Genomic DNA, 27,821 nt, shown 5'->3' with positions numbered 1-27,821 from the left:
GGTGGCGTACCCGGATGTAGCGGTCCTGCCCGGGGGTAGTGACCCGTGGTCGACCCGATCTAGGGAGGTCACGTGTTGATCCATGTTGCTGGTAACGGTCCCACAGTCTGGAGATGGTGCTTGGGGACACATGGAATGCCCTGGCAACGGCCGTTCTGGATTCGCCTGCGTCTAGTCGGCCGATGGCATTGTTTCTCTGCGGTTCACTGAGACGTGGCATGTCCTGGATTGTCAACTGTCGGCCAGATACAGAGGCCAGGCAAGCGAACACCCTGCACTTTTATACTGTCGGTGTTCATGTTGCACGTGCAGACAACGCACGTGCAGTGGTGACATGGTTTGCACGTGACTGCGTTTTTGCGAATATTCACATTTTGGAACTTTATTGTACAGTAGCTGCGTTTTATCGCATGTAACCGTGGGAATGTGTTTGGGACATGCAATGACCTTATATTCACAAAGCATGAACCGGTAGGAAACATAAAATCGGAGTTATAACCCATTTGTACCCTTTTGCGTTTCTTTTTTTGAAGAGTATATATATGGATACACGGGCATCGTGTATACTGCCACATTTGTGTTAAGTAATGTCCAATTTACAAAATTGATCTTTTCGCACAATATTTAGCACAATGTGTTTATGGCACGCAATGTGGCATTGCTTTTAATGGTACAAAGAAGGTGGTCAGCAGTAACAATGAAAAAAATTAGAAGAAAGTTATAAAGAAAACGACACCACTAGAGCACATTGATTTATTAAACATCGGCTTTAGAATGTCAAACATTTGGTAATTTCGACATATATGACAGGAAACCTGCTAAATTTTTCCATTAGTAGCAAGGGATCCTTTATATGCATCATCCCACAGACAGGATAGCACATGCCACGACCTTTGATATACCAGTTGTGGTGTGCACTGGATGGAGTGAAAAACAGCTGAGGATCGAACCTAGACCGACCGTGCATCAAGTGAGTGCTTTACCACTGGGTATATATACTCAGTCATATATCCTTGCATACTACATTATAAACTGACGATCAAAAGAAAGTATACCAATTATTTTTATTATAAATAAACACAATACACGTTCATGGAAGGTTAGATAGGTTCCAGTATTGTTCGTTATAATGCAATCAATGACAAATAGTCGCACATTTCTGCGTTTGGGCGATGCCACACGTGCAAAATGAGTTTATTCATCAAATTTATAATGCACGAGAAACATGATACTTGTGCACATAAGGGTGTAAAAAAGGGTGCCATTGCTTAGAACATGCCTCAGTCAACAGTAAAACACCAGAGAACATGGCAAGGCTAACTGCTGAAGAAAGAGAGAGCTATTGGTATGGTGCAGTTGGGTGTGAGTTATGCCCATGTGGCAAGAATCCTGAATTGCACAAAATTGACTATCACCAGGTTGATACAGCGTTAAAGGGTGACTGGCAGGACTGCATACAGACCATGAAGTGGAAGATCCCGCCATCTCCGCATCTTACACTTACGTAACAGATTCCTCACTATGACGTCATCTGCAGCGACTGGCCTTGGACATGTCATCAGTCGTCACACTGTACGTCGTTGACTAAGACAGCATGGTATCAGGGCCTATCGACCATTCAGAGGGATGACATTGACGAGGCAACATCGACTTCAACGTTTACATTGGGCACGTCAGTTTCAAGGTTGGCAACATCGGAACTGGCAATGTGTACTCTTTTCTGATGAGAGCAGGTTCCAGTTATTCAGAGCTGATGGCAGGACTCAGATATACCGACGTGCAGGAGAGAGAACAGCTCCATGCAGTGTTCAGGAGACTGAACCGTTTGGTGGTGGATCTGTGATGGTTTGGGGCGGTGTCTGTGGCCAACAGCGGACAGACCTTATTGTCATTGACGGAAATCTGTCCGACGTCGGGTCCATGCTTGCATACTTGCACATGGTGGACATACACGCTATTGAAACATGTTCTTTGTGGTCAAATTTATTCACCTTCATTATGAGTGGTCCTTTATGAAATTGCACATTTCAACCCTAGTGCTGTTGTGAACTGTGATATTATCATTTTATGAGTTTTATTGAGTATACTCGTGTTTATTTATCGCCAAATTATTATACTTTCAAAATATAACATTTGCATCAACTTGTGTTTTGTGTTGTTTTTAATACTTTGAAAAAATAATTGGTATACTTTCTTTTGATCGTCAGTTTACATTTTGTTTAGAGATCGTTACACAATTTAAAACATTTAAACAGTTGTTGCTAATTAATTTTCCACCGACTAGAAAATTTACTAATAAAATTTTTGAAAACAAAATGATCCCTGAACATGAATAAAATTTACAGGAACATTATTACCGATCGATGTTGATTTACGATGATACTGGAACATAAACAAAACTTACCGGAATGCTGGTTTACGATATGGAAACATAAACAAAACTTACAGGAATGCTGGTTTACGATGATACTGGAACATAAACAAAACTTACCGGAATGCTGGTTTACGATGATATGGGAACATAAACAACACTTACAGGAATGCTGGTTTACGAATGATACTGGAACATAAACAAAACTTACCGGAATGCTGGTTTACGATGATATGGGAACATAAACAAAACCTACAGGAATGCTGGTTTACGATGATACTGGAACATAAACAAAACTTACCGGAATGCTGGTTTACGATGATACTGGAACATAAAAAAACTTACAGGAATGCTGGTATTGACGTTGATGGTAAAGAGCATCTCTATGCGGCTTTCAGACCCATCTTCACTGGAGATTTTGAACACGCTGTAGAGATTAAACAAAACTGTAATTAGGATCACAAGGCTCGAAACAGGAAGTTAAAATATGGCCTGCTGTTATGTTTTCCAAGTAGCAGGCCAACAGAAATATGTGCCATAATAAGTAAAAATATGACCTGCTGGAAATAAGACATTGTCACCTGTTTTGTGCCTCTTTCTCTTCCAGGGGCAGGACGTAACCCAGTGGTAGAGCATTCGCTCGATGCGTGGTCGGTGTAGGATCGATCCCCGTCGGTGGGCTCAGTGGGCTATTTCTCGTTCCAGCCAGTGCACCACCACTGGTATATCAAAGGCAGTGGTATATACTACCCTGTCTGTGGGATGGTGCATATAAAAGATCCCTTGCTGCTAATCGGAAAGAGTGGCCCATGAAGTGGAGACAGTGGGTTTCCTCTCTTAATATCTGTGTGGTCCTTAACCATATGTCTGACGCCATATAACCGTAAATAACATGTCGAGGGGTTAGTGTCAGAACCCATTATATGGTGAATTATACAAAAATTAGTTAATTACCGTGTCAGCATCATGGAAATGTGTACTATCATTTCACAATATCTCATTCAAATCAATCATTTATTCGTGCTTTTATACATCAGAACCCAAACTGGAAGTGTTTAGTTCTTAGACATCTGGAATGTGGTAAAATGTGTGTATTGTTAACTAGTTGCTGAATAAATGTTGGTTATGTAAATATTTTAATTAGAAATGATTGCAGAGTTCATTTATGTCTACAGAAGAAACACGCAGTTGAGAAAATATTAACTGAACAGAGACATAGAGAAACTAGTTAAACAGGAAAGTTGTTTCCCTTATTTTAGTCTGAATAATTACTATGTGTATTAGAGAAAAAATAATATAATTAAATTAATTTGCCGGGGGCAGGACGTAGCCCAGTAGTAAAGTGCTGGCCTGATGTGCAGTCAGTCTAGGATCGATTCCTGTTAGTGGAATCATTGGATTATTTCACATTCCAGCCAGTGCTTCACAACTGGTGTTACAGACCATGCTATGTACTATCCTGCCTGTGGGACGATGCATGTATTAAAGATCCCTTGGTGCTAATAAAAAAAAAAAAGAAAGTTGCCCATAGTTTCCTCTCTAAAATATATTTGTGGTCATTAACCACATGTACCTGTAGTTGTGTTGATTGTGTCATTAAATATAACATTGTTTTCTTTCTTTCTTTCTTTCTTTCTTTTTTTAAACATGGCTCCCATACACAACCTTAGTTAAAAATTATGAACTAGCTATGTCTGTATTGCGTAGACAATGTGAATATTAAATATAAAAAAATGAAAATATGAAAATAAGGATACTGGCCCAAAGATGATAAATGTTTTATGACCATACGCAATAAAATATTTTAATTTACTTAGCATAGAGGGAAATTAGTTTATATTATTTCAAAGGCATCATCACAGGATTGTAACTTTTCTAGTCATTGTATATTTTATAGACATTATATAATATTTGACACATAGTTGAAAATGAATTAGTAGATAAAGGTCAAGCATTTTTCTTTAAATTAGAGTCTGTTCATATTATAACTAATTGGTTAGAAGAAGCGACCCCTTTATGTAAATGACATAACATAAATATGCATAGTACTAATAAATATTGTTCATTGTAGTAGTTGAAATGTATGCACATTCATATTTTCTGGGCTAAAATATCTAGATATTACTACACTAACTGGAATAATTGTAACATTTCAGATGTTCCAATGTTGGGGGATCTCTGGTCATTATAACAAAGTGGTTACTGCTATAGTGTGTTTAAATAAAATATGTGTGTGTACATGATTATCATTGTACGAGCGCATTAGACAAACATACTTAATCACGCACCAGATCAATGCTGACGACGAATGCATTAAACTGTATTTAGATATTTTTTCACGCCTGATCTCATTGTACTTAATCGCATTCACTGTTATCATTATTATAATATCAATTTATTAAAATTTTTAATCAACAATCTTTATTCAATGAACAAATTAAAATGTTTCAAAACATTGACAATCAGAACATGAAACTATACTTGAAAATGTGTCTTTATTTTTTATCTACAGTTACCGCAATGTATTTGCAATTTATATATAATAAGAGAAGTTCATTCCTGTACACGCATACAGTATATCACCCATGTCAGCATAGTTCAGTGGATATATGACTGATTGCCCTTAGTGGACCCATCGGCTTTTGTCTTACTTCAAACAGTGCCCAGGACTGGTACATTAAATTAAAGATTGTGGTATGTACTTTCCTGTCAATGAGGAAGTGCCTACAAATGATACCTAGTAGCTGTTTTCTTGGAGCAGCCACTATGCTGGTAACAATTTTCCTTTTCCATTTTATAGGCCAAGTGTCGAAATACCTCACAGAGAGGACATATAAAAATATGTGCTTGCATGCCATTAAATATTTCTTTCCCATCCATGCCAATATCCAACTAGTCAATAAACCTTAACGGCGCATATATATTAGGGTAGCCAGGATTTTATACTGGGGATGGAGTGGGGATAGAGGGCACTGCTTTTACACATGTTATGGGGTGACATGCATTATAAAAGTTGGTATTGTGAAAAAAAGAGGTATATTTGAGAAGGAAAGGCCCTCTTGTACCCAATCCCTGGCTACCCGGATACACCAGTGCATATCTGTACAATTTAAAGTATATCAATCAATAGATTTTGGTTTCAACACAGTTATCTTTAGTAGTATTACTTGCATATTTAAAATATACTCAACAAAATGAATTAAGGACCAGTGTTAATCACAGATAACTTGTAAACATTGTTTCAGTAATATCTGACCCATGTTACATGCAAACATCTTGCACACAATGAGTTTTTTTGTGCATTTTTGTAAAGCCTACGAAAATGCGTATTCTGCTAGAAATCATTACACGTTGATTGTAAATATATTTGTCATTTTATTCTCTTTAAATTGCTGTTTAAATCATTAAGTTAAAGAACATTTGTTTTAGAACATGTTAAAACGTAGACACTTTACAACGAATGGAAACTTGTAAGAAAAAAATGCCGAATATAGTTACTGGCCCTGTATTCATTTTGAATTGTTAAATTACTGTGTATCAAAAATCATTAAACGTATTAACTTATCTTAACTGTTGAATTAACATTATTAATTCAGTCAGTACCTCAACACTACAGATATGGTGCAGTTTACTCTGATAGCTTACATTTCGTGTTTAATTAGTGTAATAAATATATCTGTTATAACTGGTATGATAGCTTACATTTCATGTAATAATTAATGTAATAAATATATCTGTTGTAACTGGTATGATAGCTTACATTTCATGTAATAATTAATGTAATAAATATACCTGTTAAAACGGGTATGATAGCTTACATTTCATGTAATAATTAATGTTTTCAGGCTTTGCTTTGCTTAACAAATTGTTTTTCTAAAGTTTTTAAGTGCTTCTAGCAACCTGCTACAATACCAGGGAACCTGATTCACCATCTCAGTGTAGGGTAAGGTTACTGTGCACACAGCTGGAAACACCCATGACCCTTGCCAGTGTCTGCCATCCAGAGATAATTTGTTATTGTTTACAATTACTTCCTGCCTCCAGTACATTTTCAAAGTATTAACAACACAGGCCCAATTAGGTGTTTCAGAGCTGCTGCGAAATTGAAAGTTTACAGTATGCCATGTGGACTCACTGCAAGATAACATTATTCTTCACTTGAGATTTCACACAATTTGTCACATGCTGGGCTGTAAGAAACACTGTTTATAAAATAGCTTGCTCTGGCATGCTTGTTGGAGCTGTTTGTATTCAAGTTCCAGGCGCCAGAATAAATTAAATATTTCTTCATCTAATTACACCATGATCTATTATTATTAGCAGACAAAACTTTTAAGTTTTATACTAAAACAAATAACTGCTAGCATCTAAAAGCAAAATGTTTAGCAAAAGTTAAGTTTCCGATTTTTAAGTGCATTCCAAAGTTTTCAGTGCAGTTTTCTCAGATTGAAGTGGAAAGGAGATAAGTGGTTCTGGCACTAACCCCTCGAATTGTGTTGAGTGCGTTGTTAAATAAAACATTTCTTTCTCTTTCTCTCTCTTCCACGGTCCAATCAACCCAGGAACAAGTGATACACCAGTCTGGTTCCAGTTTATTTTCATTTCAACTTTATTTTTGTGCTTATATCCAATTCTCACATGCTGTCCTGGGCGCACATCTCAGCTATCTAGGCTGTGTGTCCAGGACAGTGGGTTAGTGGCTAGTTGTTAGTGAGAGAGAAAAAAAAGTAGAGTGTAGTGTTTTTTACACCTACCCACTGAGTCGTTAAAACTTGCTCTGGGTGGGAGCCGGTACTGAGCTGCAAAACCTGTACCTACCAGCCTTATGACCGATGGCTTACCCACAACACCACCAAGGCCGGTCTGGTCCCGGTTAATTACCAGCTGGTCAGGAATTGAATCTTTGCCTACTGTATCACTCACCCATTTAATAAAGAGCATCTTTATTTCTTCAAAATCGCATGGGAGTTGTTTGACGTCATTTGATCTGATAAGACTGCTGACACAATCAATCGATCGTTTTTGTTTTTAAACAAAGTCTTAATTGATAACCTATCCAGGACTAATTAATCCCGTCGCAAGGTATCGATGGTTAATATTGCTTATGCATTGTCTGTGGAAACAGTATTTATTAATAAATAATACTGTAAAAAACCACAAAGAGGTTTGTTTAAAGAGAAATTAACACTACGGTTGTTTAATCTACAGACCTGTAACCAATTTGGATAAAGTTACAATAGAGTGAAACATGAGTCTGTGACTTTGAAATGGTGAAATACCCTCTAAAAACAGACTGAAACTTGACTCCATAATCTTTACCTCTCAGAAGCATGTGCGTAATGCATTTTGTGATATTAAAAACACCAGGATGACCAAAAACACCTCGAATGTACGGAAATGGACAATCTAAAAAATAAAATCTAAGTAAAGTATTATTTCAGTTATCAAAAATGGCTCTGATAGTAAAAAAATATGCCACAATGTTTAAAAACTAGGGTATGTCCCTTAAATCAAGGATGTGTGAAATATTAATTCTGCAAACATGGCGATTTTTCATAAGCGTGAAAATTACACCCCTCAAAAATAAAGTATTCTACAGCAGATCTTACCTGACCTCTTCCGATCCAGCATAAATGATTCTCCCAGATTCATCTCCGTGGAAGATAGCATGGTCGGGAAGATAGATCCCTTCCGGTCTCACTAACGTTCCATTGTCGGCCTGAAAATAACCACAAACGTTTTCGTTTACTATTCATGTCAGGGGGTGGGGGAGAGGAGTCGACATGTAGCTTAGTGGTTGTGCTCTCACTTTAAGAGTGAGGGTGAGTTCGTCCGATTTTCTCCCATCCCAACCAGTCTACATTGTAGCAAGGGGTCTTTTATATGAAGGGCGGGACGTAGCCCAGTGGTAAAGCGTTCGCTTGATGCACGGTTGGTCTAGGATCGATCCCCGTCTGTGGACCCATTGGGCTATTTCTCTTTCTAACCAGTGCTCCACAACATCCTGTCTGTGAGATGGTGCATATAAAAGATCCCTTGCTGCTAATCGAAAAGAGTAGCCCATGAAGTGGCGACAGCGGGTTTCCTCTCTCAATATCTGTGTGGTCCTTAACCATATGTCTGACGCCATATAACTGTAAATAAAATGTGTTGAATGCGTCGTTAAATTAAACATTTCCTTATTCCTTCTTTTATATGCACCATCCCACAGACAGGATAGCACATATCACAGCCTTTGATATACCAGTCATGGTGCACTGGATGGAACGAGAAATAGCCCAATGGGCCCACCGACGTGGATCGATTCCAGACCGACCGCGCAACAAGCAAACGCTTTATCACTGGGCTAGGTCCTGCACCAGAATCTACTATTACTACACAACAAACCGGTTACCATGTTGTAACAAAGAACTAACTTTATTTTCTTTTACTTATTTTCGTGCTTATGTCCAATTAAGGTTTAAACAAGCTGTCCTGGGCACACACCTCAGCTATCTGGGTTAGTTGTTAGAGGGTTAGTGAGAGAGAAGAGGGTGTAGTGGTCTTACATCTACTCACCGAGTCGTTAAAACTAGCTCTGGGTGGGAGCCGGTACCAGGTTGCGAACCCTGTACCTACCAGCCTTATGTCCGATGGCTTAACCATGACACCACCGAGCCCGGTAATACTAACTGAACTGATCTACAGTGTCCGGTTCACCAATATGCCTGTTTATTATTGACTGATTATTTTAGAATCTACTAATACTACAGAACAAACAGGTTACTGTAACAAAGTACTAACTAAACTGATTGTACAGTTATGGAAAAGCAACAATCTGTGTATTTATTACTGATTTAATAGAATGTTTAAGGGGGAGACAGAGAGAGACAGACAGAGACAGACAGAGACAGAGAGAGAGAGAGAGAGAGAGAGAGAGAGAGAGAGAGAGAGAGAGAGAGAGAGGGGGAGAGGGAGAGAGAGAATAAATGAATGTTTAATGACACCCAAGTATGAAAAATACATTGGCCATTGGGTCTCAAACTAAGGTACATGCAAAAATGCAGAGAGAGAGAGAGAGAGAGAGAGAGAGAGAGAGAGAGAGAGAGAGAGATAGATAGACAGACAGAGATAGTAAAAGGACGACTGAGAAAGATAATATATACTAGTATTACACACCAGTTTGTGCGTGGCGACCGAGTACAGGCTGTATTCACTGAAGTGCCCGTATGGGGTCATCAGATAGTGCCAGGGGAAACCACCGATCTGCAAGTCTTGGTCAGCAGCACGGACAGACAACAGGACGGGCGGACATTCTGTGAAGAGAAATACAAAAGTCTCAGGCCCATAGGAATGATATCTGGAGTGAGGGGCACAAGACATTTTTGTTTACCTTTATTTATATAGAGTAGGAAAAAAAGAAGCATTAAGCCTGTTATAAACTGGTTTGATGCAAAATGGATTTAATTTGTACAATTTTATTTAAGATTTATAATTCATGATTAAGTTCTATTTTTAAAATATTTTATTAAGTTTGAGACTGCATGGAAATCTTGAACCGTTTTACTTTTTATGATTCTATGATTCTTTTATCTTAACTGTTTTTATATCTTTATTTTGTCAGTCCTCCCAGTCAGCTTATCTTGAGATGTGATTCATCTTTTAACTCTGGTGTTTCACTTGAACTGTTTTTATCCTACTGGTTTTAAAGGCTGAACTCCCGTTTGTATGTTTTGTTTTCTCCTGACAATGTCAACATTTAGTTGATGAAACTTTGAGATTTTCAACTTGTGGTTTTAAATAGAGACATTACTTTTATTATACATGTAGTGTTATTTTTTAAAATGCAAGCGACAATTACTGAAAAATAGTTGTTTTTTTTAAACCATTGTAATTGTGGTTATTATGGATTTATTACCTTACAGATTCTTGTATTTTATATGCAAGATTTTAAGAAAAAGAATTACTATAAGTTTCTCAGTAAAGTCCCCCCTTAGTTTTCTTACCCAAGTGAAGTTGATTAATATATGAAATATAACACAGTAGAAGCATCAACGTTTATGTTTTACTCTACAATACATTATTATGTTTAACTTAAAGTATATCACAATGTGCAGAACTTATCAACTATCCCACGTCAAAGCTGTGCCATAATCTATTTTGCTTGAAATTCTTTGTATTAACTTTGTTCTGAATATGTATTGCAGTCTTTCTTCTGGTTTCACTTTATCTGCACTATTAATTTGTCTTCCTTGATGTTTTGTGTAGTTACTTTGTTTCAAATATTTGTAGTAATAGTAGTCGCCTATAATGTTATTTTTGTAATTAGGAGAGGGCCTCGTAAGTTGAATAACTTGTGCCCAATCTTATTGTATATTATATGCAATAAAATATGTTTCAAACTTACTTTGCTTCTCACAAACTGCCTGTACATTCAGTGTAGTGCTAGATTAATTAATCAGAGTTAAGCCTGTTGATGTTCCCCTCAATACTTGCTAATGTTTAATGAATTTATTAAATTTTAAAACATAATTACATTGTATTGTTAATAATAATTCATAATAAGTAGGAGTGGTAATAGCAGTAGTGGTAGTGGCAGTAGTACAGTTACTATAACAACTGTAGTATGCAGGGCTACATGTACAAGTAGGTCTTGTTGAGCAAAATAATTTGCCAAAAAATCTTTAAAAATGTAAAACCAGAGTTACTTTTTACAACAAAATACCAATTATTACATAATATACATGTAATTTGTATACAAAATAATTAATGGGTTTTTTTCAAAATTAAAATGAAATTCGCTAATTGTTCCTAAAATGCACATCTGGCAAGTGTCAGAGCTACATGTACAGGCCGTCCAGCGCACTCTTATGAAAATGTAGGACAGAAGTAGGAATGAATGAATGAATGAATGAATGAATGAAGAAAGAAAAAGAAAGAAATGTTTTATTTAACGACGCACTCACCACATTTTATTTACGATTATATGGCGTCACACATATGGTTAAGGACCACAGATATTGAGAGAGGAAACCTGCTGTCACCACATCATGGGCTACTCTTTCCGATTAGCAGCAAGGGATCTTTTATATGTGCTTCCCACAGGCAAGATAGCACAAACCACTGCCTTTGTTGAACCAGTTATGGATCACTGGTTAGTGCAAGTGGTTTACACCTACCCATTGAGCCTTGCGGAGTACTCACTCAGGGTTTGGAGTCGGTATCTGGATTAAAAATCCCATGCCTCGACTGGGATCCGAACCCAGTCCCTACCAGCCTGTAGACCGATGGCCTAACCATGACGCCACCGAGGCCGGTAAAAATGAATGAATGAATGAATGAATGTTTAACAACACCTCAGCACAAAAATACACATCGGCTATTGCGTGTCACAAATGTTAAGTATATGAAAATATGATTTATATAATTATGTAAAACCAGTGTGAGGAGCTGTGGGGGATAGTACAATACAACACAAATATCAAGGTAAGTATATTTTAAAATATTGTATAGGAATCAAAGTGTTTTAAAAACATTAAAATTAATTCAGGGTGGAATTAGAAAGATTCCAAAACATTTCTGTTGCCAAATACATGTATATCATTTCCTGTCAGCTTCAGATGAGCACATGCTACCAAAATGTGGCGCACAGTCAATGTACACTGACAATGTTCACACTGAGGAGGAGAGTCCTTCTTTAAAATAAATGAATGCGTCAAATATATATGGCTGATACGGGCACAGCACAAAACTACTTCGATCTTCCTGCACTGCCTGTAGGAGGATTGCCATTCTCCCAGGACTGGCTAGACAGAATAAAAAGTATCTTGCCAAGTCAAAAAGATATATTGTTTAAAATGATATTTAAAATCACTGTAGGGGACACCAACACCGACCTGTGGCAAATTTAAAGCAGACTTAACGCAACATCGTCCTTTTCATTGCTTGACAAAAGTAGAAAAACAGAAGGAAAAGTAGGACAAAAGTAGGAAAAGTAGGACAAAGTAGGAATGAAATAGTATGTAGCGACATTATTCAACCTCATACTGTTAAATCCCAAAAGTTATTATTGAGAAGAAATTTTAAATTTTTTATGTGGTGCTCAGTTTGTACCTGTATTTTCTGTTCTATCCAAAATAATATAAATCTTATGTAATGGTCACGTTATACAGTTATTTCAAATTACTGTACACTGTATTAATCAACACATGACATTGTACATATATATATATATATATATATATATATATATATATATATATACACATTATTTACATGCCTAGTAATGCTGATGCACAGTAAAACAGATTAACATGATTAATTTAAGTTTTCCATAATGTATTATCGATTCTAAAGTAATACATACACATTGTACATTATAATCATGTTAATCATTGGACAGATTGTTGAGGGTGTAAGTTTAATATGTTGAGATTATATAGTGCCACAAATTGGCAGATATATCTTACTGCCAAAAAACCTAAAATTCCCATAATTGTTTATAATAACACAAGAAATATGCACACTTTAACAGCAATTCGCACCATTTTGAAACAAAACAGTAGAAACAACTAGGTATTTTGAAGAAAAAGTAGGAGAAATAGGACAAAGTTTAAAATTTGTTTTGTTTAATGACACCACTAGAGCACATTGATTAATTAATCATCGGCTATTGGATGTCAAACATTTAGTAATTCTGACTTGTAGTCACCAGAGGAAACCTACTAAATTTTTTCTAATGCAGCAAAGGATCTATTATATGCACTTTCCTACAGACAGGAAAGCACATACCACAATCTTTGTCCAGTTGTGGTGCACTGGTTGGAACGAGAAAAACCTAATTAGCTGAATGGATCCACCTATGTGGTTCGATCCTGTGACGTAAGCACCTCAAGCAAGCACTCAACTGACTGAGCTAACCTCCCCCCGGAAAAAAAAGGGGGCAAAGACCAAGAAGTAGGAAAATGTAGGAAAAGTAGGATCACTGGACAGCCTGTGTACTGTATAAACCTGCAGGGTGTGCATTACCAAATCAAGTCACGACAATAGTAACATATTTGGCTAAAACTCCAACCTGCAGCGTATCAATCGACATAAACACCACAGATATAAATACTACCACCCCAAGCTGCTTATTTCAGAGATAACGGGTAGCGTCTATGACTACCTTAGTTCCGCACAAAATTTAAGAACTATTTTTTTTTTTACAGGTACTCCAGATATGTCAGGGTTCTAACATAAGAATTTGTCTCCCACGACAATTTTTAAAAACATAGCCTTGGGTGAAACAGTCCACCGACGGCTATTGTGAGCCTGCCTATGGCAATTTAAAAAAACAGTGACAAATAAACATGACTGAAAGGCATCTGGCCCGGAATTGGGCCCTTGGCTTCCCAGAGACCGAACCCTGGGGCGGACATGCTTGAAATCTTCATGGTATATGAGCATGCTAAAGTATACCGCACCGCACTGAAAGGTTATTTTGTTCTATGTAGACATATTTCAAATGTGCAAATGTTAAATACTGGCAGATAATGTACACCAGGTGTATATATTTAGCCATTGTGAGGAGCTTTAACGATGGCACTTTGGTGCCATCAGTGATGGTCTCTACCTACGGCAATTTATATCTCAACGATGGCAATTGCCGTCGGTGTCGTTGTTAAGTTCAAACCCTGCATGTTTCAAGCACAAGGCTACTTGACACAGTGATACAAGATGAAATAAAATTGCATACATTTTTTGCCCAGATGAAACCTTTTTTTGGTAGTAACACATTTATCACCAATCACAGGACTTGTGGTGTTAACTTCTCTATCAAAATTTGGGTGCACCTCAAACTCAGCCAGAAGTTATTTGGTTTACCTGCACACATTACACGTACCTGTCAGTTTTATGTTGATGGGTATACCGTCAGGACACTGGCCGCAAACAGACTGCGTATTTGGGACAATCTCGTTCAACTTGGCACTATACATTCTGTACTGAAAAACAGCGTTAGCTTTAAACACACTGACCCTAGTTTAGACTACGTTTAGTTAATCTACAAACATGCAACCTAGTTGGATAAAGCAGGGTTTCTGCCAGAGGGTAAAATGGGTATGGCGCCACACACAAATTATATTTTTAAGTTAACCTTTTGAAAAAATTAATTACTCTTATCCTTACTGTATGATTTTCTTAACCCTAACCCTAAACTTAACCCATTTTGTTTCTGGAGGAGGCCCCCAATATGCCCTGTTGACTGTGGTTGCATTCAATTCCATAGCGCCATACCCAAAAATGTCTTTCTGGCAGAAGCACTGTAAAGTTATAACAGAAAGGCTAAAGTACCTGTATGTGATGTATATATGGGAAGGTACCGTCTAAAAATAACTAGAGCTTATCTCGATAACCATTACTTCTCAGACAAACGTGTTTTTACAATCATAAAAAATGCATTTTCGGTGTTATAAAAACCTGTTATATGCTTACACGATTTCAAGAAACAATTTAAATAATTATTCAAAATTTTACATTCCCTAAGAAGAAAAAACCCAGAAAGAATTGTTTCATTTAACAACACATAAAGTTTGCTTTGTTTAATGTGACCACTACAGCCCTCAACATTGCGACTGATTTGGTCGGATACGTGACTAAAACATTTCATACTATCTATATAAAAATACAGGTAGGTGCCATCTGGCTCCTAGAAGGAAAAGTTAATGTAGAGGGCTGCACTAGAGCAAATTGATTTATTAATCATCGGCTATTAGATGTCAAACATTTGGTAACTCAGACATAGTGTCTAAGAGAAGAAACCTGCTACATTTTTCCTAATGCAGCAAGAGATCTTTAATATGCACTTTCCCATAGACAGGAAAACACATACATGTACCATGGCCTTTGACCATTTATGGTGCATTGGTTGGAACGAGAAAAACCCTAATCAGTTGAATGGATCCACCGAGGTGGTTCAAACCTGCGACGCAAACACTTCAGGCAAGTATTTAATAACAGAATGAACACATTATCTTAGGTAATATGGCGTCGGATATATAGCAGGAAGGAAATGTTTTATTTAATGACACACTCAACACATTTTATTTACGGTTATATGGCGTTGGACATATGGTTAAGGACCACACAGATATTGAGAGAGGAAACCCGCTGTCACCACTTCAGGGGCTACTCTTTTCAATTAGCAGCAAGGGATCTTTTATATGCACCACCCCACAGACAGGATAGCACATACCACGGCCTTTGTTGCACCAGTTGCCTGCACATGGTTACATTGCGACTCTCTCAAAGATGTATAACAGACCAGTTTCTTTAATGTGTATGATTATTATTATTACCTTGTCGATGATGTATGGGATGCTGTATATTTTTATGTAGCCCGACTGATACATCACAATGAGCATGTCAGTGGTAACCATGGCTGCTGTTTGGTCAAACCCAAATATCTGAAATAGCGATTACAACCTGTTTCACAATAATAATGATTTTATTACATACCTATTCAATCTTACTATAGTGATAAAAACATTTTCAAACAGTGTGTTAAATTTATCTTGTATCACAACTATGTTAAATTACTCTCCTATCTTTAATTACAGTTCGATTTTCTTCACGTTTTGTCCAAACATAAATTGTGAAAAAACCATTACATTGACACAGATTCCACATAAGAGACTGTAACGATGTCACCAATATCGACTTCGCTGAGATTGCATAGGGCAAAATACATGCAATGTTTGACTACCCACCATTTGGCATTTTGATTTTTTTGTGGAACACCGTACTCTTCAAGAGGGGTGGAAGCCTCCTAAGTATGTGACGTAATTAATCTGATGTCATGATGAGAGCGTTATACCTTAGCGTATGTCATGACCTTGTTAGATTATGTCATATTGTCCCACCCCTCTTGAAAAGTAACATATTCCATAATCAAGCAAAATGGTAAACGGCAGAAAACTGAATGTACTTTGCCCTATGCAATCTCAATGATGTCGATATTGGTAACATCGTTACAGTCTCGTATGTGGAATCTCTGTCACTGTAATGTTTTTTTTCACGATTTGTGTCTGGACATTTTTGGGGAAAATCTACAGTAATTAAAGGTAGGACAGTAATTTAGTATAGTTGTTAACAATTTGGTTCGGATGTTAGTGAAAACTAAATTTAAAAACCTACTCTAAAAACAAAAACAAAAAATCAGCATGATTCTTTAGACCGTAGACAAAATAAATATGACTATATATTTTCAAACAAATTCTCAAAACTGCTAGTGCTAAAAACTGTTTAAGTCGACCTTGAAGTCTGGTTATCTGTATATCGTACCGTTCTGTCTATTTCCATCTGACCAACAAACTCCAATGGAAAGACATCAAACAAGATGAACAATGAGGTAACTCTTGCTCTGGTTGTACGCTGAAAAATGTAAAAAATATTTAGTCATTGCAACAGTTACTGTTTCTATCTCCATCAATGGTTATAAAATACAATAATTGTTTGTTTGTGCAAAATTTATGGCACTATTTGTGTGTGTGTGTGTGTGTATGTGTGTGTGTGTGTATGTGTGTACGTGCCTGTGTTGATTAACATGAAAAAGAGTACCGGTATATGGACCAAGTCAAAAGGCCATCCCAATAAACACAAATTAAACAAGAGTACCGGTGAGATACATGATGCGTCCTTCAGAAGTCTGATGGAAAACCATAGATATTAATGAATATGTTACGGGTATGATTCAATTCTATTTTATGTGAAATTTTTACAATGGGATGAATGAACAGTTTGTTTTGGACGAACTACTCAGGATACTGTAACCATTGTACGCATCTGTATGCAAGACATTATCCGGATATGGATTTACTGCAAGGCCGTATCCTCCATGGGTGGAGGGGGGAGTTGCCCCGCTGAGAATCTCACTTTTTTTTTACTGCAGAAAACAGCATACACATCTCAGGGTTTAATTTGTAGTGTTTCATTTGTTTATAAAAAGTAGTGCCCCCCCCCCCCCCCACCCCGAATTTTGATCAGGATACGGCCCTGTACTGTTATGTGCAGCAGACTGTCAAAAGTAGGTCACAGTGACCTAGTAATAGTATGCGACAAACCGCCATCCCAAGTTGTTCCTATGTGAGGTTTGATGGTCCTGTATGCATCTGTATGCAAAATATGGTCGGGACAAGGTTTTACTGATATGTGCTGTAGACCGTGAAAAGTAGGTCACAGAGATCTAGTAATAGTATGCGACACACAGCCACCCCAAGTTGTTCCTACATGTGAGGTTTGATGGTCCTGTGTGCATCTGTATGCAAGATATGGTCTGGAAAAGGATTTACTGTTACATGCTGTAGACTGTGAGAAGTAGGTCACAGTGACCTAGTAATAGAACGCGACACACCGCCATCCCCAGATGTTCCTACATGTGAGGTTTGATGTTCTTGTATGCATCTGTATGCAAGATATGGTCCGGACAAGAAAAAGTTAACAGACGGACACCACCATACCATAATACGACCCATCATAGACTGGCGTACGAAAAGGTGTGTAAGTGTGTGTTTATACAAATATAGACACACATGCGTGTGCACAGGCACACAAACATGTACCAGATATAAAACACAAATCACATGTGACAAAACAGGACTAGCTCTGGGACTGGTTGAGAATTTTAAAAACAATTTGCGAACTTTATTTTGATTTGGTGAAATAATTTTATGTAATAACTAAAAAAAATTTAAAAAATAACTGGGATCCTGCAGTTTTTAAAGTTAAATAGATAAATTGGCAAAATATTCTGATGAGCCTGAACTAGCCCAGCAAAACCACATGAAATATATTCCATGAAATATTGACTGTGAAATGTCTCCCATGATATGTCTTCTAATTACCTCATGATGCAGGTTGGTTGGGGTGGCTTTTAAAACAATGCTTCTGCCACTGTTATTCCAAGAAATATCCCTGCAGGAAAAAAAAAAAATGTTGTTACCAAAATATATATCAGGCATGCAAACAGGTCAGGTCCTTCCCCAGAAAAACTAGCCCAAACCTTACCCCACCTCCGTATAGGGATGAGATGATTCATTCTGTTTTCCGATTTTGAACCACAGTTTGATTTAAAATGTGTTTTTTAAACAACTCCACTAGAGGACATTGATTACTAATCATCGTCTATGTCCCTCCAAGATGGTACTGCACAATGTACTGACCTCAGTTTAAACTGGGTCAATGAATTGACAAATATATGCTGAATCTTGTTTTCCCTTCTAAGATGGTAAGTCATGAGGTACTGACCTGAGTTTAAACTGGGTCAATGAATTGACAAATATACGCTGAATCTCGCGTCCCATTCTAAGATGGAACTGCGTGAGGTACTGATCCGAGTTTAACCGGGTGAACGAATTGACAAATATACGCTGAATCTCGCATCCCATTCTAAGATAGTACTGCACGAGGTACTGACCCGAGTTTAAACCGGGTCAATGGATTTACAAATATATACGGAATCTCGCGTCCCATTCTAAGATGGTATTGCACAAGGTACTGACCTGAGTTTAAACAGGGTCAATGAATTGACAAATATACGCTGAATCTCGCGTCCCGTTCTAAGATGGTACTGCACGAGGTACTGGTTCTTGGAGATGGTCATCACACTGTCCTTCCCAGCATCAGTCCGTGGTGGAAGGCAACCCTAAACAATTAACATACAAGAATACCACATAATGAAATGCAGGCTGCCAAGCACATCCTTATAAAAAGAGTAGAACAAAAGTAGGACTGAAAATATATATAAAGTAGGACAAAAGTAAGACTGAAACAGTTCGTAGCAACATTCATCATGCTGGGGCGAGATATAACCCAGTGGTAAAGCACTTACTGGATGCGCGGAGGGTTTGGGATCGATTCCCGTCAGTGGGCTATTTCTCGCTCCAGCCAGTGAACCCCGACTGATATATTAAAGGCTGTCATGGTATATGCTATGCTGTCTATGGGATGGTGCATATAAAAGATCCCTTGCTGTTAATTGAAAAAGAGTAGCCCATGAAGTGGCGACAGTGGGTTTCCTCTCTCAATATCTGTGTGGTCCTTAACCATATGTCTGACTCCATATAACTGTAAACCGGAATTCCCTCAAAACCAGACATTTTACAGAGTTCCCTTTTAAAAACCAGGACAGAATTTAACCTCTCTAAACCGGATTCCTCTTAATATCAGACATTTAGAGGGGTTTCACTGTATTTGACATTCAAGTCAATGATTAATAAATCAGTGTGCCTAAAGGTATTGTTAACCGTTTTACTCCAGTACTGTATGGGGCAGGATGTAGCCCAGTGGTAAAGTGCTCGCTCGATGTGCAGTCGGTCTGGGATTGATCCCTGTCAGTAGGCCCATTGGGCTATTTCTCGTTCCAGCCAGTGTACCATGACTGGCATATCAAAGGCTGTGGTATGTACTACCCTGTCTATAGGATGGTGCATATAAAAGATACCTTACTGCTAATCGAAAAGAGTAGCCCATGGAAGTAGCGACAGTGGGTTTCCTCTCTCAATGTATGTGTGGTCCATAACCATATGTCTGATGCCATATAACCGTAAAATAAAATGCGTTCAGTGCGTCGTTACATAAAACATTTCCTTCCTTCCAGTGCCGTACTTACTGAATTAGAGCAAAGTAAGGCATCTTCAATCTTAGGTGCTGGAGGCAGTTTGTAAAGTAGCCTGGGAACTAGAGACTTGGTGCTGCTGGAAGTAGAAAAAAAGATTAATGAAATAATAAACGTTAAGATTTTGTCAAGATTGCGGAAATAAGAGCGACCAGGGATCAATTTCAGAAAATACTGTAAACATAGTTTTGCATGTAAACGTAAATCTACAACTAAAACACACTCTGTATAATTAGTACTAACAGTTAAAGTTTGTCTTGTTCCACAATACCACTAGAGCACATTGATTTATTAATCATCGGCTATTGGATGTCAAACATTTGGTAATTTTGACATATATAGTCTTAGAGACTATGTGTATTCAATGCCAGGTGCATTTTGAACTGATATACTATTTGGCATATTGTAGGGTTTGAAATAGAGGCCTGTGAAAAACTAAAGCAGAAATTCACACTGTAAAACCACCAAAATAATCACAGGGAGGGAGAGGGAGAGAGAGAGAGAGAGAGAGAGAGAGAGAGAGAGAGAGAGAGAGGAGAGAGAGAGAGAGAGAGACAGTAGTGTTTTCCCTAACTTGTTTTAGCATTGTGCAGCACCATGCCTCAATAGTCTAGCACCATCTTGTCTCAATTAGCGCCATGCTGCTCTGAGATTAAACAAGCCTTTTTCAGTAATTAATTCTAAAATTGCCTTTATAAAACACCCAAAAAGGTATTATTAATTAATAAAATATGTCTTTTATATCTTTTGCCATTCATTTATTAAAGCAAGCACATAAATTACCAAAACAATCACGAGAGAGAGAGAGAGAGAGAGAGAGAGAGAGAGAGAGAGAGAGAGAGAGAGAGAGAGAGAAGTTTGCATGATTATCTCATATTCTATTTAGCTCATGATTCTGCTATATACTTGTATTTTAATTCCAGCAGGCCATATTTTATTTCTTATTTCAAGTCCTGATAAATACTGCAACCTGAACATATTGTCAGTTGTCGTGTGCTGACATATAAATCTGGAAAATTCCACACAAAAAAGCACTCACCCTCCATAACATTCTGCATAGTTCTCAAAATATAGGTACTTTCTGAAAAGATAAAAAGAGCAGTTTAGTTCGGCGGCCGCTATAATTTATAGTAGAACAGTATGGCAGCTATAGATCTATCTAATAATTGCCTAAAAAATAAAAGGCAACTTTTTGATACTCCCTTTGGTGGGGGGGGGGGGGGGGGGACACAGCCCAGTGGTAAGGTGTCCGCCTGATGCATGATCGCTCCTAGACTGACTGTGCATCAGACCTGCACTTTACCGCTGGGCTACGTCCTGAGCCAACGACACCAATAGAGCACATTGATTAATTAATTATCAGCTATTGGATGTCAAACATTTGGTAATTCGTAATAGTAGTGGAAACCTGCTACATTTTTCCAATAGTAGCAAGGGATCTTTTATATGCACCATCCCACAGACAGGATAGCACATACCACAGCTTTTGCTATAAATATACCAGTCGTGGTGCACCAGCTGGAACGAGAAATAGCCCAATGGGTCCAGCATTAGCCTGAAGTGCAAAGGTGAGTAGGGTTAATTGGGCTTGGTGGACTTATGAATTTTCCCATGTTCGCCTGTCCTTCAAGAACACGGTACATGTATGTACTGTCCTGTTCTTAACATTCCTTTCTTTTGTAATAAACCAACCTTTCACTTGATATATGTTTTCCTGACTTCTTCTCCCATACCTTCTTATATGTCGTGTTTCCCTGAAAGTAAAAAGTGCATACATCATTTGGGTGTGTGTGTAGCATTCCTGTTTCATCTGATCTAATTTTTCATATTTCTTTGATTTTATATTTTCTTTGGTTTTCTCTCGGACTAATTACCGTATATTTCTTTTTAATTTTACAAACCATAAATTAATCTCACTAATATAACTTATTATAATGAATTGAGGAACCATACTGAAAACACTTTTCAGTTGTTTTTGTTTTAAGTTAACCATTTGACAAACTTAATTACTCTTATCATTACTGTATGATTTTCTTAACCCTAACCCTAAATTTAACCCATTTTCTTTATGGGGGAGGGTCCCCATAACCCCTGTTGACTGTGGTTGCATTCAATTCCATAGCACCATACCCAAAAATGTCTTTCTGGTAGAAACACTGCTAGTTAGGTTTGTATAAATGATTAGGTTTGGTCTGAGACACTGTTATAAGTTTGTAGTTATAGAAAATTACTTGGGTTATGTCGGAAATAACAGAGATTGCCAAGTGTTCTACCAATCAGAATTAACGAGTAATTATAATTGACCAATGACAGATGCACAATCTAAGGGGCTAGCCATGTGTGATTGTGATTTGAGGTTTTGTGTAAAAAAAAAAATATTTGTGCTTGCTTCCAACAAAATGTAACTATATCTGTAGTAGACATTATCTGAGGCCTCCTTAACATTCCTTTCTTTTATAATAAACCAACAACACTAACAACTATATATCATTGTGCGAGCATAGTATGATAGTACTACATGGTTATGACTATACAAGTACATTTTAACAATGCCAGAAGTAACTACTGAACACTCTCCAAAGTGGTCAGATTAAGCCCACAGCTAAATGATAGGTGTGGCATGGATATCCACAAGAGACAAACACGTGTCACAGTTGGAGAGACAAGGACTGTGATGTTGAGGACAACGAAAGAAGTTGAAAGATAGTTGTCAGATCGGGAAGAAATGAGGGCTGTGCGAATTGTGTATGTTGTGTGGAAAAGTAAAATTCCCCTTTTTCTAACCAGGCTGACCCATTATTGAACTTATTCTAAAACTTACACGACATATTAGCGTTCTCAAAGCGCCAAAATTCTTATGTTGATGACCATGGAGCGCATATTCTCGGGACCGAAGAACAAAAAACACATTTCCGGTTGCGTTAATATTCGTTAAATAATCTAACGTGCGAGGCATTGCGCATACGACCGATCGTTATCTAAACATGGTGGCATGTAGCATACAAAGTATTTCTTTGTATTATTGATTGTCAGGCTTTATACTGAGTTTGTTTTCATTTTGCCTAACATTTTCTTTTGCATTTTCCGCCTTTTCTTCCGTATTTTTTCCTAGATGTTTAGAGCACCAACTATAATGTTTTGGGTATTTTCCTTATTTTGTTACAAAGCACTTGACTGTAAACAGATATGATTTGTAATTACTGTACAATAATTCACACGTGGGATGGACGAATTAACGTTCTCTAAAATATTGAACTATGTATTAAATGGTTTCATTGAACTTAAAAGAAAACGCTAGCAGACGACGATTGCTACAGAATGCAACTAGACATGTGACTTGTAACTGAGGCATTGGCGACTGGTAAAAGTAGGATTAATTTTCTCGACAGCTTAATTAGTTCTTAATTAACAAGGAAGGTAGCTATCTCGCCGTGTCTTCAGTCTTTATTAGAACAATTGAGTAAAGAGAATCGGAGTTTTTTTGCTCAACCGTTTTCACCTAGCCCTGGGTCCCGAACAGCTCTGTGACGGTACGGTACTCTGGCTCTAGTCTACGGTTTCGACCTCATGTTAAACAATGTGGATTTGTTTTACCTTAAACACCAACTTCCGATAATGTTGAAGCACGAAAATAAATAGTAGGCCTACATAGCGGACTATTTCAGGATAGTTAAAGAGTGTCATGGTGAGCTTTTCTCACAACGCAGGACAATGTATTTACTAAACACTAATTAAGCATTTTCTAAATGTAATTTTGTAAAATAGCACATTTAAATATATATATATATATATATATATATATATATATATATATATATATATGTGTGTGTGTGTGTGTGTGTGTGTGTGTGTGTGTGTGTGAATCATCTTCAACTATGATCTCTGTTCTAAGGAAATACAAATACTCTTTGGATCAATAAATACTTATGCAAATTTACACAACTTTTATAATATTCGACCAGTCCTTGAATATGCATTTGAAGTTTGGAGTGGGTGCTACAGCTTGGTCAGTGTCAATGTACATATTATTATCCTGTTCAATGATTTAGACCCAAAGTGTTTTGCAAATGTTACGTTTATTTCCTATTCGATATTTGTTTTCTTTGCATTTACATGAAAACAAACCCAAACCCCGACATGTTTTATATACAAATCATCATATAAAATGCACGAAGTTGACTTAATTCCACTTTTTAAAAATCTCTGTGTGTTCGGAATGCACGTTATTTCTCCTATAAATAACTAAGGTCATTTGCATATCAAAAGATTGGGATCTGAGGCTACGTGAAGGCCATTATAGCTAGTTTCACTAAATCAAGGTTATTATTGTTTTGCAGTGTGTAACAGCATTGTCTAATCTTTCCGTTAAACATAGATGTAAACAAACAGAACATGTAACCCTTTCTTGTAGGTGCATTATATTTAATAAATTTAGCTAATGTATTATGTATTTTTATTTTATTATATCAATTCTATATTAGCATACCATACCTAACCTAACACAACTGAGGTGTAGCACAGTAATAAACACAAATCACCTCACACACCGCAGGAATGTGCTTTCCAAATTTATAAATAAATTTAATGCAGGGTCGGACCCAGAAGACCAGGGGGGGGGATAAAATGTCAAAGGCCACCAACATCAAATAATAATAAAAATGTTATTTAATTTGCCTCTAAATTGGGAACTCATACGTATATATTTATATAGTATTTATGGTGGTGCTAGGGGCTGGGGTTTGGGGGTGGGGTATTACATTTGTAATGCGAAAAATCAAAGGGCTATTGTTCGGACTCGTATGGGTTCAACCACTTTTTCATCCCGCATACACAGTCCTGAATTTCCAAAATACGATAGCATTGCTTGGTCAATAACATCATTATTTCGATCTATGACTGCACGTGCTATTGTAGAAATGTGTAAACCACGTAAAATACAAGTTAGGTAGGGTATATAAATTCATTGAAAATGTATTAGTCGACATTCTTGTTATTGTTATTTGAGGAAAAATATGGGTAAATCGAAAAACACTTCAGTTGATGTAAAATCGTGTATTAAGAACGTTTTCGATTATTTTGAAGATAAATATCAGCGCGGTAGACCTAGGTATGCTTCTTATCGAATTGTCGATCGAGTTGCCGCTGCACTTAAAGTTTCGGTTTCAACAGTAAAAAGAACTGTGAAAAACTTAGCTCTACGAATCCAAGCACAGAAATCACTGTTAAAAAACACGACCGAAAACTCATCGATTTATTTGATAAAGATGTTATTAGACGACGAGTATACATATTTTATAGAGAGGGCGAATTACCTACATTACATAAGATTAACGTGGCTTTAAGGGAGGAATGTGGAATCAACATATCCATATCAACTTTACGAAGAACACTCCATGACCTCGATTTTAAATACCAACATATGTCTACAACCGGAAAAGTGATTTTTGAGGACGCCAATATATCAGACAGGAGACTGTCCTATCTCCATGAAATATCCAGTTTACGAGAACAGGGGTATTTAATAATGTATCAAGATGAGACCTGGGTGAATGTCAACCACACAACATCCCACCACTGGACAGATATCCACCCGGGCACAAGTACCGCCAATCACCTGCCGAAATCAGACGCTGCTGATCGAGTTCCTAAACTCTGTTCGGTGACTGGGAAGGGAAAAAGACTTATTATTTGTCATGTTGGCTGTGATAAATATGGATTGATAGATGGCTGTGAATTGATCTTTGAGGCTAAAAAAACAGACGGAGACTATCATGGTGAGATGAATCATGACAATATCATCAAATGGTTTGAAGAACAACTTATGCCTTCTCTACCAGAACCTTCTGTTATCGTCATGGATAACGCAAGCTACCACAACAAATTTACTGAGATTACACGATGTCCTGCACTAAACGCTAAAAAGGAAGAAATTCAGTCGTGGCTACGAAACAAAAATATACCTTTTGAGAGTAACATGACAAAGCCAGTTCTTTATGAACTTGTGAAAAGTAACAAATGTGCAAAGCAATTTGTTACTGATGATATTGCTGAACGCCATGGGCACTTGTGTCTAAGACTGCCGCCAAGACATTCTGAACTCAATCCGATAGAACTGATCTGGAGTCAAGTCAAAGGGCACATAGCTCGTCATAATGATGGTAAAATGACCACGGTGCGGAGAGAACTTGCACATGCATTGAACTCTGTCACACCTACACACTTCTCTGACGCAGTTAAACATGTAATAAAGATCGAAGAAGATTTTAGAAAACAAAATAGTTTTATAAGAAATAAAATACCCCCTGTGATAGTCCCCCTTAACGAAGATAGTGATGAAGAAATGAGTTCGTCGACTGATTAAGTTATTTCTCCATACCCATCAGGAGTATTACTTTAATGTATGCATGAACTATTTAACACCAAAAACAATTTAATTCCATATCATTCACTATCAAACAACCTAACAACCTATAAACTAATCGACTAGAAATGCATATAGACTACACATACATACGAGAGAAATGCTTATTTAACGACACACTCAACGCATTTGATATACGTTTATGTGGCGTCAGACAAAACGGTTAAGGACCATTATGACAGTGAGAAAGAAACTCGCTACCGCCACATGGCCCACTGTTTCCGAAAAGCAATTTTAATAAGCAATAAGGGACGTTTTATATGCACCATCCCATAGACAGGATAGCACATACCACAGCCTTTATACATCAGTTGTGGTGCACAGGCTGGAACTAGACACAACCCAATGGGACCACCATGTGGGATCGATCAGTCGACCTACCATGAGCGAACGCTTTACCTCTGAGCTACGTCCCGCTCCATATACAAAAGAAGCCTTAAGTGGGGTTGGGGTTGTGCAGAGGGTCACACCTCCACCAATCGCATGCATACCATATTCTTCTCTCTCTCTCTCCCTATAACAAATATAACCATAGATTAAAATATGTTGAGTGCGTCGTTACATAAATCACGTCTCTCTCTCTCTCTCTCTCTCTCTCTCTCTCTCTCTCTCTCTCTCTCTCTCTCTCTCTCTCTCTCTCTCTCTCTCTCTGTTTGTCTGTATCTCCCTTCAGCGCGCGCGCTTGTGTATTCCACAATATAATTATAATATTTGATACATATATTTTTTTCAAACTGAGGTTTTGTCACTTGAACTCCCCACCTGAATCCGCGCCTGCTTCATGTTTATAGATATTTTCTTAAATATAGGTCATACTACGATTTGTGCGGATAGGACAATAGAACCGAACATTAGTTTGAAACGCACTATAGAATGATGCTTTTGATATGCAAATGACCGTAGTTATTTATAGGAGAAATAACGTGCATTCCGAACACAAAGAGATTTTTAAAAAGTGGAATTAAGTCAACTTCGTGCATTTTATATGATGATTTGTATATAAAATCTGTCGGGGTTTGGGTTTGTTTTCATGTAAATGCAAAGAAAACAAATATCGAATAGGAAATAAACGTAACATTTGCAAAAAACTTTGGGTCTAAATAATTGAACAGGATAATAATATGTTGCATCCGATTTAGTCCGCGCCCCTTCATTGGTCGCGAAGAACTGAACTATATCCAACCAAATAGCTTGTTAAACGAATGCATGATAATTAAGATTTTTGATTTCCCCTATTATGAAATATACCGCTGGGGTAATAACTAGAGACTAATACATGAGTGGCCATTAGATACCATTTATCGCACACTGGGCTATTTCTCGTTCCAGCCAGTGCACCACAACTGGTATATAAAAGATCCCTTGCTGCTAATCGAAAAGAGTAGCCCATGAAGTGG

At 37.5% G+C, this 27,821-nt stretch overlaps 1 protein-coding gene across 1 annotated transcript in view; it reads right to left on the bottom strand.

Moving 5' to 3' along the window:
* LOC121390513 (DDB1- and CUL4-associated factor 17-like) overlaps nucleotides 1-23,090 on the bottom strand; it is a 29,522-nt gene extending 6,432 nt beyond the window's left edge. Inside the window, exons 1-12 of the mRNA XM_041522343.1 lie at nucleotides 22,825-23,090; nucleotides 21,696-21,757; nucleotides 21,043-21,084; nucleotides 19,998-20,082; nucleotides 18,889-19,031; nucleotides 18,232-18,301; nucleotides 16,673-16,762; nucleotides 15,688-15,795; nucleotides 14,235-14,334; nucleotides 9,530-9,666; nucleotides 7,981-8,090; nucleotides 2,717-2,798 (exon numbers count right to left, since the gene is read on the bottom strand). Coding sequence (XP_041378277.1) covers nucleotides 2,717-2,798; nucleotides 7,981-8,090; nucleotides 9,530-9,666; nucleotides 14,235-14,334; nucleotides 15,688-15,795; nucleotides 16,673-16,762; nucleotides 18,232-18,301; nucleotides 18,889-19,031; nucleotides 19,998-20,082; nucleotides 21,043-21,084; nucleotides 21,696-21,757; nucleotides 22,825-22,959 — 1,164 coding nt within the window. The 5' untranslated portion in view covers nucleotides 22,960-23,090. The remainder of the gene's footprint in view (nucleotides 1-2,716; nucleotides 2,799-7,980; nucleotides 8,091-9,529; nucleotides 9,667-14,234; nucleotides 14,335-15,687; nucleotides 15,796-16,672; nucleotides 16,763-18,231; nucleotides 18,302-18,888; nucleotides 19,032-19,997; nucleotides 20,083-21,042; nucleotides 21,085-21,695; nucleotides 21,758-22,824) is intronic.
* Between the last annotated feature and the right edge of the window lie 4,731 nt (nucleotides 23,091-27,821).

Source organism: Gigantopelta aegis, chromosome 15, assembly GCF_016097555.1.
Source record: "Gigantopelta aegis isolate Gae_Host chromosome 15, Gae_host_genome, whole genome shotgun sequence".
Classification (NCBI taxonomy): domain Eukaryota; kingdom Metazoa; phylum Mollusca; class Gastropoda; order Neomphalida; family Peltospiridae; genus Gigantopelta; species Gigantopelta aegis.
Note: the sequence above shows the minus strand (reverse complement) of the source record. Positions and strands in the feature narration are given on the sequence as shown.